This window comes from Ylistrum balloti, unplaced genomic scaffold (assembly GCF_031769215.1).
Source record: "Ylistrum balloti isolate Yb309-2 unplaced genomic scaffold, AGI_CSIRO_Ybal_v1 Utg370242, whole genome shotgun sequence".
Taxonomy (NCBI): domain Eukaryota; kingdom Metazoa; phylum Mollusca; class Bivalvia; order Pectinida; family Pectinidae; genus Ylistrum; species Ylistrum balloti.
In genome coordinates, this window is record NW_026782196.1 from 1956837 (window position 1) to 1971692 (window position 14856).

Consider the following 14856-nt stretch of genomic DNA (forward strand, 5'->3'; position numbering starts at 1 on the left):
AATTTTAGTAAAAGCAATGAGAAATGATGTATCATTATTATACTAAGCTGATGGCTTGAATATTTTTATAGAGCCCCCAAGAAAACTGAATGTTTTGCATTAGAATTGTATTGACCACTTTCAGTTATACATTTGTCATATATATATATATATAACTATTAGTTATATAGTTTTCTTGCAATAAACAATAAGGACAAATTTTAATCATTCACACATGGCTTCCCAGGTAATCATTCTGTCCTTAGTTATTTTTAAAGGTCATGACGTCATAAGGTTTAATGAAGGTGTAATTAGTTTTATTGACATCATTTTTTTCCCCCACTGTAAATCCATATTTACATGTAATTAACCATTCTGTGATGAAACAAAACATGTAAATGGTGTACTTAGGTGTTTTAACAAACCTATTTAACAGCATGGTTAATTGTGGGTTATAAATATCTTGAAATTAAATTCTAGGTTTTGGAGAAAGTGGATTGAATTTTCCTTTATAATCTCTTATATTCTGAAAATTTAGGGTGAGGGGAAGTGAGGGATGGCCTGGGTAGTGTAATGGAGTGTAAACCAAAAGAGATAATTGTTGGTGAAACTCTACCTTTTATTTGTCAAATTAACACGTAAACAGATATATGTTGGTGAATCTCTACCTTTTATTTGTCAAATTAACACGTAAACAGATATATGTTGGTGAATCTCTACCTGTTATTTGTCAAATTAACACGTAAACAGATATATGTTGGTGAATCTCTGCCTTTTATTTGTCAAATTAACACGTAAACAGATATATGTTGGTGAAACTCTACCTTTTATCTGTCGAATTAACATGTAAACAGATATATGTTGGTGAATCTCTACCTTTTATCTGTCAAATTAACACGTAAACAGATATATGTTGGTGAATCTCTACCTTTTATCTGTCAAATTAACACGTAAACAGATATATGTTGGTGAATCTCTACCTTTTATCTGTCGAATTACAACGTAAACAGATATATGTTGGTGAAACTCTACCTTTTATCTGTCAAATTAACACGTAAACAGATATATGTTGGTGAAACTCTACCTTTTATCTGTCGAATTAACACGTAAACAGATATATGTTGGTGAATCTCTACCTTTTATCTGTCGAATTAACACGTAAACAGATATATGTTGGTGAATCTCTACTCTAGCCAATACTAGTTGAATGTTATATCCTCAAAGTACAAAGTTGATCCTACACATGTATGCTGTAATTCAAAGTTTCTTGGCATAGATTTCTCAAATTATGCATAAAAACAGCTCTATATTTTTCTGTGTAAATCTATATAAAATAAAGTAAACATAAACCTAATGTGTTTTGAAATTGCTGCAGTTCATCGTGATCATACTTTTGCAAATATCTGTTTTACTGTCTTTGCTTCTCACCACCGGGAAAACTTATTTTGTAACAGTATAATCACGATGTTACTGCCACAAATTTCAAAAGACAACAGAGTTTCTTCTTGATTTATCTATAATCATAGTTTGAGGAGAACAAAAATTGTAAAAGTTTACAAATACCTACCAGTTTATTGTGTAAGAGGAACTAATTGGAATTCATGCAAATGTATGTGATAGTCTGTTTATTCAATCTGTTGCCTTATTTATCATAGATTTATTAAGATTATATTTATCATAATTCTTGTACTTGTATCTTGATTCAGAAATAATCATACAAGGAGGTTGTGAGGAAAATGAAGGCAACCAACTAGACACATCTAAGACAGCAAAGTCAGACTGTGAAAGTGGTGCTACAGAAAAAGCAGAGGAATCTGATAAGAAATGTGGTGTGATGGACACTATAGAAAAACTTGATGTAAAATGTCATTGTGATGAAGACACAAAATCAAATAAAACAGAAGAAAGCGATGAACCAACATCCTCATCCTGTTCTGACACACCTATAGATAATATTGATGATCTTTTGACTGACAACAGCATTGACAGTCAGTTTACTGATAATAATGGAAAAGATGAAAATTTGAAAGTAGAGTTACCTCCCTTGTCTGCAGACGAAAATTCCAAACCAGAAACTACAACATCAGAATTGGCAGGAGCAGACGAGGGAGCAAGTGCTTCACCCACCGCCACAGACAGAAATGTTTACCACGTTAAGTGGATTGCCTATAAAAACAAAGAAATACCTACAATTACACAGAATGAAAATGGACCATGTCCCTTGATAGCTGTAATGAATGTGTTACTTTTGAAGGGCCAAGTTCAACTATCTCCAAACACAGAAGTGATAACACCTGATCAACTGATGACGTACATTGGCAATTGTATTCTAGAAAATGCCCCCAAAACACAGGTAAGGTACAAATGTGTACGTTTGATGATATTTCACAATTTGTAAAAATCATGTAATACAGGTGATTAGTGTTGCTGTTAACCAGTGATGATTTTTAGACCAAATATTTCATATAAGGGTGTTTTTGGGATGTCATAAGCTAAATAGGCATTCTAATTGGTAATTATGTCTGTATTATTGTCAGAGGTCAGAACATGGGTTTCTATATAATGGCTGCAATTAACTTGATTCTATCAAGCACTAACTTGTAAAGAAAGTTGCTGTACTGAAAGTTGTGACTGCTCTCTAGAACAAAGTTAGCTTGTCAATCTGAAATTTCATTCAAAGTGTTTTCACTAAACATGCCCCAAAATGTCCAACATATAAAACTTTCTTCAGATCTTTCTATGGATTTTTAAATTTGTCAATAATAACATATTTGTTGTGCTGTGAAAAACAGTGTCACTTTTTAGGATTTCTAGAGTATGCATGAATTAATCATTGTGACAGATGTATCTATAAGATAATTATGAACCCAAGAGAAATGTTTCTGGCTTGGAAAACACAGTTGTGAAGGTAAAGAATGTGTTTTTTATCCTACTAGAGTATGTACATAATGTATATATCTATAACAGTGCATACGACAAACATAATGTACCAGAAATTTCTGCAGGTGACTTTCAAAGGGTGATATAAACATCTGTCCAATGAACCATATATCTTCAGTAACAACAAGCTAAAAGCTACATAATGACTTGATAATGTCTTGTATATTGCACCTACATACATAACAACACAGATCCTAAAGGTCAAGGTCAAAACCTGAGTCAAGAGAAGTTAACAGAGCATGACGTTTAAATTATCAGAAGTTCTATTTATAAATGGATAATTTTTGTTAAACTAAACAAATTAGCATATCATATATATCAGACAAGTATTTCTAAACAACAAGATGTATAATGTGCTAACCAAGTCACCAAGGTCAACATCACAATAGTACATTTAGATATATACAAATTGAAACTTTGTGTCTTGTCACTCCATTGGGTGTCTGTGATGAACATCAACTTCTGATCTGCAAAACCTTTATGGTGAAACTTCCTCAATAATAACATGCCACAGCGATCTGATATAGGTCACAGCAAAAGGTCAAAGGTAGTAGGACTTTTAACCAGTGAACACACTTGTTGGCCCAGATTGAATTGTGTGAGGGGTCTTACTTTGAGAGGAAACTAGATTACCCGGGGAAAACCATGTGGTTAAGCTGGCAACTCCATACTTTTTTCACATCCATCCCAAAAATCAAACCCAGGATGGAAGGCAAGTATGCAAGTGCATTACCTTTGCACCATTTCACTGCTTGACCACCCTTGACAGTTTAAGTAAACATTTTATGTTGATGAACTTTCCTTCATTTATGTGTATTAAGCTAAAAATATGATACATGTGATTCCGCCAACACGCCAGTTGATGGGGTTGTATCATTATTTTCATGTCCGTCCGATTCATTGTCAATCTCAATCATTGTCATGTCTTGTGAAACTGTTGTTAAATATAGTTCTTATTTACCTCAGTATGATTAAAGGGTCAAAAGTCACACTTTATAACGTCTACAAATTAATCAGACAATATATTCCGTTTATATATATAAGGCAGGTGCATTCTTGTCTAGTAGATATTTCCTAGTTTAAATAGTTTTTACTAAGGCTACATAGGGAAGAATCATAACTTTAAAGCTTTTCCTGGAAAGTTGTCAGAATTGAAAGTAGGCATAGGCATACCACTAAAGTGTTGGTTTGGTAAGCAGTCATACACCTTTGTTTTTGACCTATGACTTAATAGTGTATCAGACTGGTTGGGTAAGCAGTCACACACCTTTGTATTTGTCCTATGACTTAATGATGTATCAGACACTAGTTAGATCTGTTAGGATCATGTTAGTATTAGATGGACTAGTTCACATAAAGAATCAAACTGTAGATTTATTTATAGGTGTACATTGATGATTTCATCACCAAGGTTAAAGACTCCTAAGTGTAAGAATTTGTGACACTATAATCAACATATTAAGTAAGATTGATTTTTATTCTGGAATTTATAGGACACATCCGAAGCTGTGCAGTTAAACTATCAACAGAACATGCATGATGCTATGGCTGTCATTCATAAATTGCAGACAGGTCTGGATGTTAATGTAAAGTTTACAGGGTAAGTATAGGACAGGGATGGGCACAGGACACCAATGTCATGTTTACATACAGGACACATACAGGGCACATGTGTCAGTTTTACAGGACGAGTGAAGGATACTAGTGTCATGTTTACATACAGGACACATACAGGGCACCATTGTCAGTTTTACAGGATGAGTACAGGATACTAGTGTCATGTTTACATACAGGACACATACAGGGCACTTGTGTCAGTTTTACAGGGTGAGCACAGGATACTAGTGTCATGTTTACAGGATATGTACTGGACATCAGTATGATGTTGACAGTTTGAGTACAGGACATCAGTTTAAAGTCAACAGTTTTGAGTACAGAACATAAGTATCAGGTCAACAGATTGAGTACCGGACATTAGTATCAGGTCAACATTGTGAGTACCGGACATGAGTGTCAGGTCAACAGTGTGAGTACAGAACATTATTGTCAGGTCAACAGTTTGAGTACAGAACATTAGTATCAGGTCAACATTGTGAGTACCAGACATTAGTGTCAGGTCAACAGTGTGAGTACCAGACATTAGTGTCAGGTCAACAGTTTGAGTACAGGACATTAGTGTCAGGTCAACAGTTTGAGTACAGAACATTAGTATCAGGTCAACATTGTGAGTACCAGACATTAGTGTCAGGTCAACAGTTTGAGTACAGAACATTAGTATCAGGTCAACAGTTTGAGTACAGAACATTAGTGTCAGGTCAACAGTTTGAGTACAGAACATTAGTGTCAGGTCAACAGTTTGAGTACAGAACATTAGTATCAGGTCAACAGTTTGAGTACAGAACATTAGTATCAGGTTAACAGTTTGAGTACAGAACATTAGTATCAGGTCAACAGTGTGAGTACCAGACATTAGTATTAGGTCAACAGTTTGAGTACAGATTATTAGTGTCAGGTCAACAGTGTGAGTACCAGACATTAGTATCAGGTCAACAGTGTGAGTACCAGACATTAGTATCAGGTCAACAGTGTGAGTACCAGACATTAGTATCTGGTTAACAGTTTGAGTACAGAACATTAGTATCAGGTCAACAGTTTGAGTACAGAACATTAGTGTCAGGTCAACAGTTTGAGTACAGAACATTAGTATCAGGTCAACAGTTTGAGTACAGAACATTAGTATCAGGTCAGCAGTTTGAGTGCAACACGTCAATGCTGACACTTCACTATCTGGATTTGGTGATAAGAACATGATGTTATTGCTGTTGTAAAAACATGTATGTAATTCCTGTAAAAACAGGGAAGTTAGATGCTGGCTCTGTCTTGTTCACAGAAAACATGCGGGGCATTGGCAATTAATGGTATTTTGCCTTTGTACAAAAGTGGATGATTTTGTATACGTGAGATGAGGGTGATCGTTAGGTGAAGACATGATGGTATAGTAGTATTTTAACATCATATACATGTACACCATGATCTTCTAGACTCTCAGGTTAGTTATAGGGGCAGGTAATTTATCTTGTCTTAATGATATAGAGGAATACAATTGTACATTAACTGTATCACTGACATTATCTAGAGTCAACTGAAAATTTATTTGTGAGTAACTGTGAGTTGAGTGTTGATCTGTTTGGTAATTATAGAGAACTTAGAGATAAATGTTTATCCTTTTGATTTGTGACTGAAAATCAACTGCCTTTTTTTTGTGAGTCATCTTGCCCATAGGGTACCCATCTGCAGTGTGCTGTCCACCATGAGTAAACTTTTGACATTTAAAACTTCTTAAGTTCCACAAGTGGGATTTAGCTCAAACTTGCATGAAATGATCCTGATATGGTCCTGATCAAATATTGTTATTTTTCAGGTCTGTCTAAAATCCAAGATGGCCACCATCTAGAAAAATATATTTTAAACTTCTTCTCCAGTTGCACTGGTGCCATTGAGCTAAAAATTGGTGGGAATGTTAAGGAAAGGTAGCCAACAAAATATTGTTATTTTCCGACCTTGTCAAAACTTTGTCAGAGAGGCCATTTTGTAACATGATTGCACAATCATGGTTTTGCTGTGCAACACCTATTTCAAACCTCTTCTCAAGTTCCACCAGGGGGATTATGCTCCAACTTGTCTGATATGATCCTGAGATGGTCCTAACCAAGTGTTGTTATTTATCAGGTCAGTCTGAAATCCAAGATGGCCGCCATGACCATGATAATTGCCATGTTGAAAAACATATCTTAAACTTCTTCTCCAGTTTCACTGGTGACATTGAGCTAAAAATTGGTATGGATGTTAAGGTAAGGTAGCCAACCAAATGTTGCTATTTACTGTGTCAAAGCTTTCACATGGCAGTCAGTCGCGGCTGTGCCGTCAGAAAGGAAACTGAATCAGATTTAAGGTTGAATGCTGTCTGAAAACTTCACTGTCAAAAAATAGGTAAAACTTGTTACAGTTACCAACTGCTCATCAAAACTATTATCTGCATCATGGAAAACAGCTTCTTAGTAATATTTCATTCAAAGTAGAGAAAAATAACCCTTCTCCCTACTGAAAGTTTTTGTAGTCAGATGACCATTAAGGCCAGTAGGCCTCTTGTTTAAGTTAGTATTGGAGTGTTTCTCTATAGAGCGATTAATTGTTTCGCGGTTTGATAAATGACTGAATTAAAAAAATTCTATATTGGACGAGTAAATTTTAGAATGAATTTTTTTCTGTAAAGTGTGAGATTTTTAGTTAACTTTTTCTCTTTAGGGTGAGTTGCTATGAGTCGACTAATTGTCTGTAGGATGAGTGATTCTATGGAGTGAGGGAACTTTTTTCTGTATGGTGGGTAACTTTTAATAGACTGTTTTTCTTAAGGGTGAGTGATTTTGACTAGATATTTTCTTCATAGGGCGAGTAATTTTTCTCTCTGTACTGTATGACTGAGTTAACTTTCCAGCAGGGTGAGAGGCTGAGTTCAGTTTTTCTCTATAGGATGTGTGATGTAGTTAACTTTTCCTCTATAGGGTAAGTGATTTTGAATACACGCCAGAGTGTATCATCTTTGACTTGCTGAGCATCCCATTGTATCATGGCTGGCTGGTGGATCCCCAAGACAAGGATCTGATTACTGCTATTGGTACCTGTAGCTACAATCAGCTGGTGGAGAAAATCATATCCCAACGAAGCTCGGACAAACCAGAAACTGTCACTGAAGGTTGGTAAGCTATGTCCTGTTGCCAGAATCCAGTGTTGTGTGATGTTTCATACATGTAATGAATTAAGTAATGATATTAAGGTTTTTCTTAACTTTTTTTAATTGATTACATATGAATGAGAGATCAACATTTTCTTAAACATTAGACTACACCTGTGATAATGGAAGAGAAATTTGAATCTTTGGATGAGATTTTTGAGGTTCCACACAAGGTTTTTTTGAGGTTCCACACAAGGTTTTTTTGAGATCCAGACTTCAAAACATTTTTTCTAATGTATTTTATGTTAGTTTGGCCAGAAATTTGCTTTGGTAACACATCATTGGAGGATAATTATAGAATGTAGCCTACATATACACTGGTCCAGAGAGAAATAGGATAATTATAGAATGTAGCCTACATATACAGAGATAAGTAGGATAATTATAGAATGTAGCCTACATATACACTGGTCCAGAGAGAAATAGGATAATTATAGAATGTAGCCTACATATACAGAGATAAGTAGGATAATTATAGAATGTAGCCTACATATACACTGGTCCAGAGAGAAGTAGGATAATTATAGTATGTAGCCTACATATACAGAGAGAAGTAGGATAATTATAGAATGTAGCCTACATATACACTGGTCCAGAGAGAAATAGGATAATTATAGAATGTAGCCTACATATACACTGGTCCAGAGAGAAGTAGGATAATTATAGAATGTAGCCTACATATACACTGGTCCAGAGAGAAATAGGATAATTATAGAATGTAGCCTACATATACACTGGTCCAGAGAGAAGTAGGATAATTATAGAATGTAGCCTACATATACACTGGTCCAGAGAGAAGTAGGATAATTATAGAATGTAGCCTACATATACACTGGTTCAGAGAGAAATAGGATAATTATAGAATGTAGCCTACATATACACTGGTCCAGAGAGAAGTAGGATAATTATAGAATGTAGCCTACATATACACTGGTCCAGAGAGAAATAGGATAATTATAGAATGTAGCCTACATATACACTGGTCCAGAGAGAAATAGGATAATTATAGAATGTAGCCTACATATACACTGGTCCAGAGAGAAATAGGATAATTATAGAATGTAGCCTACATAAACACTGGTCCAGAGAGAAATAGGATAATTATAGAATGTAGCCTACATATACAGAGATAAGTAGGATAATTATAGAATGTAGCCTACATATACACTGGTCCAGAGAGAAATAGGATAATTATAGAATGTAGCCTACATAAACACTGGTCCAGAGAGAAATAGGATAATTATAGAATGTAGCCTACATATACAGAGATAAGTAGGATAATTATAGAATGTAGCCTACATATAGACTGGTCCAGAGAGAAATAGGATAATTATAGAATGTAGCCTACATATACACTGGTCCAGAGAGAAATAGGATAATTATAGAATGTAGCCTACATATACACTGGTCCAGAGAGAAATAGGATAATTATAGAATGTAGCCTACACATACACTGGTCCAGAGAGAAATAGGATAATTATAGAATGTAGCCTACATATACACTGGTCCAGAGAGAAATAGGATAATTATAGAATGTAGCCTACATATACACTTCCAGAGAGAAATAGGATAATATATGTACCATATTGTTAGTCTACATTGATAGAATGTAGCCTACATATACAGAGAACAAGAACATAGGATAATTATAGAATGTACCCATATACACTGGTCCTAGACAGAAACAGGATAATTATAGAATGTAGCCTACATATAACACCCAGAGAGAAATAGGATAATTATAGTTTAATGTAGCCTACATATACATGTACGTACATTACCGTAGTCTACAGTGATAAACCCAACACTAAACATGTACATACAGTACTGTAGTCTACAGTGATAAACCCAACACTAAACATGTACATACATTACCGTAGTTTACAGAGATAAACCCAACACTAAACATGTACATACATTACCGTAGTCTACAGTGATAAACCCAACACTAAACATGTATATACATTACTGTAGTCTACAGTGATAAACCCAACACTAAACATGTACATACATTACCGTAGTCTACAGTGATAAACCCAACACTAAACATGTATATACATTACTGTAGTCTACAGTGATAAACCCAACACTAAACATGTACATACATTACCGTAGTCTACAGTGATAAACCCAACACTGAACATGTACATACATTACCGTAGTCTACAGTGATAAACCCAACACTGAGCATGCACATACATTACCGTAGTCTACAGTGATAAACCCAACACTAAACATGTACATACAGTACTGTAGTCTACAGTGATAAACCCAACACTTAACATGGACATACATTACCGTAGTCTACAGTGATAAACCCAACACTGAACATGGACATACATTACCGTAGTCTACAGTGATAAACCCAACACTGAACATGTACATACAGTACTGTAGTCTACAGTGATAAACCCAACACTAAACATGTACATACATTACCATAGTTTACAGAGATAAACCCAACACTAAACATGTACATACATTACCGTAGTCTACAGTGATAAACCCAACACTAAACATGTATATACAACTGTAGCCTACATGATACACTAAACATGTACATACATTACCGTAGTCTACAGTGATAAACCCAACACTAAACATGTATATACATTACTGTAGTCTACAGTGATAAACCCAACACTAAACATGTACATACATTACCGTAGTCTACAGTGATAAACCCAACACTGAACATGTACATAGATTACCGTAGTCTACAGTGATAAACCCAACACTGAACATGACATGTAGCCTACATATACACTGAGCATGCACATACATTAGAGAAGTGATAACACTAAACATTACATACAGTACTGTAGCCTACATATAAACCCAACACTGAACATGGACATACATTACAGAGAGAACATAAACATGTATACATTATATACAATGTAACCTACATATACACTGGTCTACAGTGATAAACCCAACACTAAACATGTACATACATTATGTAGCCTACAGAGATAAACCCAACAGAAACATGTACATACATTACCGTAGTCTACAGTGATAAACCCAACACTATACATGATAGAAATAGGATCATTATAGTAGTCTACAATGATAACACTATATATACACTGGTCCAGAGAGAAACCCAACACTACATTATACAATGTAGCCTACATATAAACCCAGAGAGAAATACATACATTACCGTAGTCTACAGTGTAACACTACATATACACTAGTCTACAGTGAGAGAACTAAACATGGATACATTATAGAATGTAGCCTACATTGTGATAAATGAATTATCCAGTAAATGATTGAATTCTTTAAACATCGACTAAAGACACTTCTTCATATAAAATGACAAACATTTTACAATATGATGTTGGAATCAGAGTACCAATTATAGTAAAGATCAGATGTTCATTCATTGGAATGTCTGAATGGTTGAATGCCTGATACAGGCTAGAAATCATTTGTGAGTATTGCTCTGTATAAAAATAGGTTTTGAATATGTATCCATGTGGAAATAATCCCCTTTATCTCAGGCTGTCATCTGCGATTTTAAAGAATAACTGATTGATATCTAAACTTCAAAATGCTTTATAATTGTGTGCAAGTCTATGGCTGAAATTAAAACAGAACATCAAATTATGAATAATGTTGAGATAAGTGTTCTGATGACATACTCAATGTTTACGGTTGGAATAATCCAGTGATCTTTGATGCCATCAAATGTGTAATTTTCATTTCAACATGGAGTATTTCAAATCAAAATTATTATTTTATTGAGTTAAAATGAGCAATAAACCTTAAAAGTAAAAATTGGTCCATATACGTTATGGGTACTGTTATCTACCCATTGTCTACCTTATATTAAATCAACATATGTCTGTATTTTGCAATATATGTACCATATTGTTAGTCTACATTGATAAACCCAACACTAAACATGTACATACATTACCGTAGTCTACAGTGATAAACCCAACACTAAACATGTATATACATTACTGTAGTCTACAGTGATAAACCCAACACTAAACATGTACATACATTACCGTAGTCTACAGTGATAAACCCAACACTAAACATGTATATACATTACTGTAGTCTACAGTGATAAACCCAACACTAAACATGTACATACATTACCGTAGTCTACAGTGATAAACCCAACACTGAACATGTACATACATTACCGTAGTCTACAGTGATAAACCCAACACTAAACATGTACATACATTACCATAGTTTACTGTAGTAAACCCAACACTAAACATGTACATACATTACCGTAGTCTACAGTGATAAACCCAACACTAAACATGTACATACATTACCGTAGTCTACAGTGATAAACCCAACACTAAACATGTACATACATTACCATAGTTTACTGTAGTAAACCCAACACTAAACATGTACGTACATTACCGTAGTCTACAGTGATAAACCCAACACTAAACATGTATATACATTACTGTAGTCTACAGTGATAAACCCAACACTAAACATGTATATAAATTACCGTAGTCTACAGTGATAAACCCAACACTAAACATGTATATACATTACCGTAGTCTACAGTGATAAACCCAACACTAAACATGTACATACAGTACTGTAGTCTACAGTGATAAACCCAACACTGAACATGGACATACATTACTGTAGTTTACTGTAGTAAACCCAACACTAAACATGTACGTACATTACCGTAGTCTACAGTGATAAACCCAACACTAAACATGTACATACATTACCGTAGTCTGGGGTGATAAACACTGAACATCAACATACATTCCTTGACAGAGCTGCTATCTCAATGATTATTCTTGTTTTTTGTCTCTGCTGTACCAGTCCAACCCTGACAGAGCTGCTGTCTCTAAGTTTATTCTTGTTTTTAAACCATTGCTGTCCCAGTCCAACCCTGACAGAGCTGCTGTCTCAAAGTTTATTCTTGTTTTAATACGCCCGTCAAAAGACGGACATATTATGGTATGGCGCTGTCCGTCCGTCCAGCGTCTGTCATAAACTTTTATTTGTCCAGAGATCTCCTCCAACATTTTTCAGCTGATCTTTATGAAATTTAGTAGGCTTAATCACCTTGATATGAAATTGTGGTTTCCTGAACAGGGTTTTGATGAGACGATTTGAATAAGAGTTATGCCCCTTTGCTGTTTTGGATATTCATGGGCGTATTTTTTCCGCTTTGCGGTACTCTTGTTATACCATTGCTGTCCCAGTCCAACCCTGTCAGAGCTGCTGTCTCTATGTTTATTCTTGTTTTATAGCATTGCTGTGTGAGTCTTTCCTTGATGGAGCAGCTGCCCAGCTAACTTATCATGGCCTTTGTGAGCTGAACTCTGTTGTCAAGGAGAATCAGCTATGTGTCTTCTTCAGGAACAACCACTTCAGTACCATGTACAGACACCAGGTGGGTCAAAAGTTGTACTTACCAATTAAGCAAGATTATATAGATATCTGTGCTGCTACAGCTGGAGTTTAGAGTTTTATTCACCAATGATAAAGAACAGCCAGTATCTGTAAATTAAGATTAACTTTTTAGATTAAATTTTGATTTTTTTAGCTCACCTTGCTCAAAAGGGATTAAAAAAAGCTTATGTCATGGTGTGGGGTCCATCATCCGTCATCTGGCATCAACTTTTTCCTTTAAACAACTTCTTCTCAATGACCAATGGACTAAATGTTTAGATATTTGGTTGGTATGTTCCTAGGATGAAGCCTGATGAAGTTTGCGAAAAGACATGATGTTGACCTTATTTTCAAGGTCACAGGGGTCAAATTTGTTAAAACCTTTAAATGATTTTTGCTCATTAACTGAAATGCCTAGAGGCACAGTATTTGACTGGTATTTTCTTAGGATAAAGCCTGACAAAGTTTATGAAAAAGGAATGACCTTGACGTATGTTCAAAGTCACAGATATTAATTTGTCAAAACATTTAAATGCATCCTCTCATAAATCTTCACAATGATTCTTGCAACATTTGTGATAATTTTCAGATAGTAAAAATGATGTTCAGCAGTAACATACTGCTTCTAAGTTTGTACACTACATAACTTCTAGCCTTCTTTATTCTCAGACTACCATTAAGGCCCATTAACTTGTCTTTGTTCTTTGATATATTTAATTCTATACCTTCTTTTTCAAGTTTATCAAAATGAATTTTCAAAAATTAAATATATACAAGATAAGTTCTGCAGGCCCATGGGGCCTTTTGTTGTTCAGGTCAACTACGATTGAGATTAGTTCAATTAAATAATCAGCCATGGTTACTGTTAAACATTTTGCAATAAAATGCAGAAGTTCATTTTTATCCTCAGATTAGTTTTGCCAATAAAATGCCAGTTTGGTGACTTGAGTTTATTAATTTAGCAGGAGTTATTTCCCTTAGTCTATCCTAAATAGCTTAGCCAGATCAAGTTGATGCCTTATTGCCACTGTGTTGATCTAAAAAGAAAAAAGATAATGACAATAATATTCATTAAACACCAGACATGCTTTTGTGACAGTGTGCCAGGCAGCAGGGGTTGAGGAGACAGAGATAAACCAACCAAACACACATATATCTAGTCGGGACCTTTTCTGATGGGTTTTGTGAAAATTCAAAAATTTTGATTCTGGTTCCACATTTGGATATTGGAAGTTACAGTATAGGACAATAACATGTGAGCTTTCCTACAAATGATAACTTCATTATCTTTCTAGGATACTTAAAGCTCTCCACATATTTAAGTTATTATGCTACATAGCACCTGCTTTGTCTGGAACTCTCTGTCCCATTGAAATTTTGGTTTAGGAGGGCAGTATGGAATTCAGACAAATGGTGACTATATAAAACAATCATTCTTCGTGTGGAGTGGATATTTTTCATGAACATGCAGCACTGTTATTCATCAAGAAACAAGGAGCATTCTATTTATTACATATTTCTTCAGCTTTCATGGATGCCAGTTCAAATTTGCTGTTCTGTCTATTAATTAACTTTATTCTGCTGAATGTTACAGTTTCACATTTAAGACACAAGCCTTCAAATACTTTACAATAAGGTAACTAAATACAAAGTGTAGCACTTACTATTCTTATGATTACATACTGATTGGTGATGATCATATAAATACAGTGTAAAGTTTCCTTCCATTTTGTAGGCCTATA

General features: G+C 34.9%; 1 protein-coding gene across 1 annotated transcript in view; it reads left to right on the plus strand.

The window, feature by feature from the left end:
* LOC132552304 (ubiquitin carboxyl-terminal hydrolase MINDY-1-like) overlaps positions 1-14856 on the plus strand; it is a 28009-nt gene that overhangs the window by 2327 nt on the left and 10826 nt on the right. Inside the window, exons 2-5 of the mRNA XM_060216466.1 lie at positions 1686-2332; positions 4413-4519; positions 7482-7672; positions 12973-13115. Coding sequence (XP_060072449.1) covers positions 1686-2332; positions 4413-4519; positions 7482-7672; positions 12973-13115 — 1088 coding nt within the window. The remainder of the gene's footprint in view (positions 1-1685; positions 2333-4412; positions 4520-7481; positions 7673-12972; positions 13116-14856) is intronic.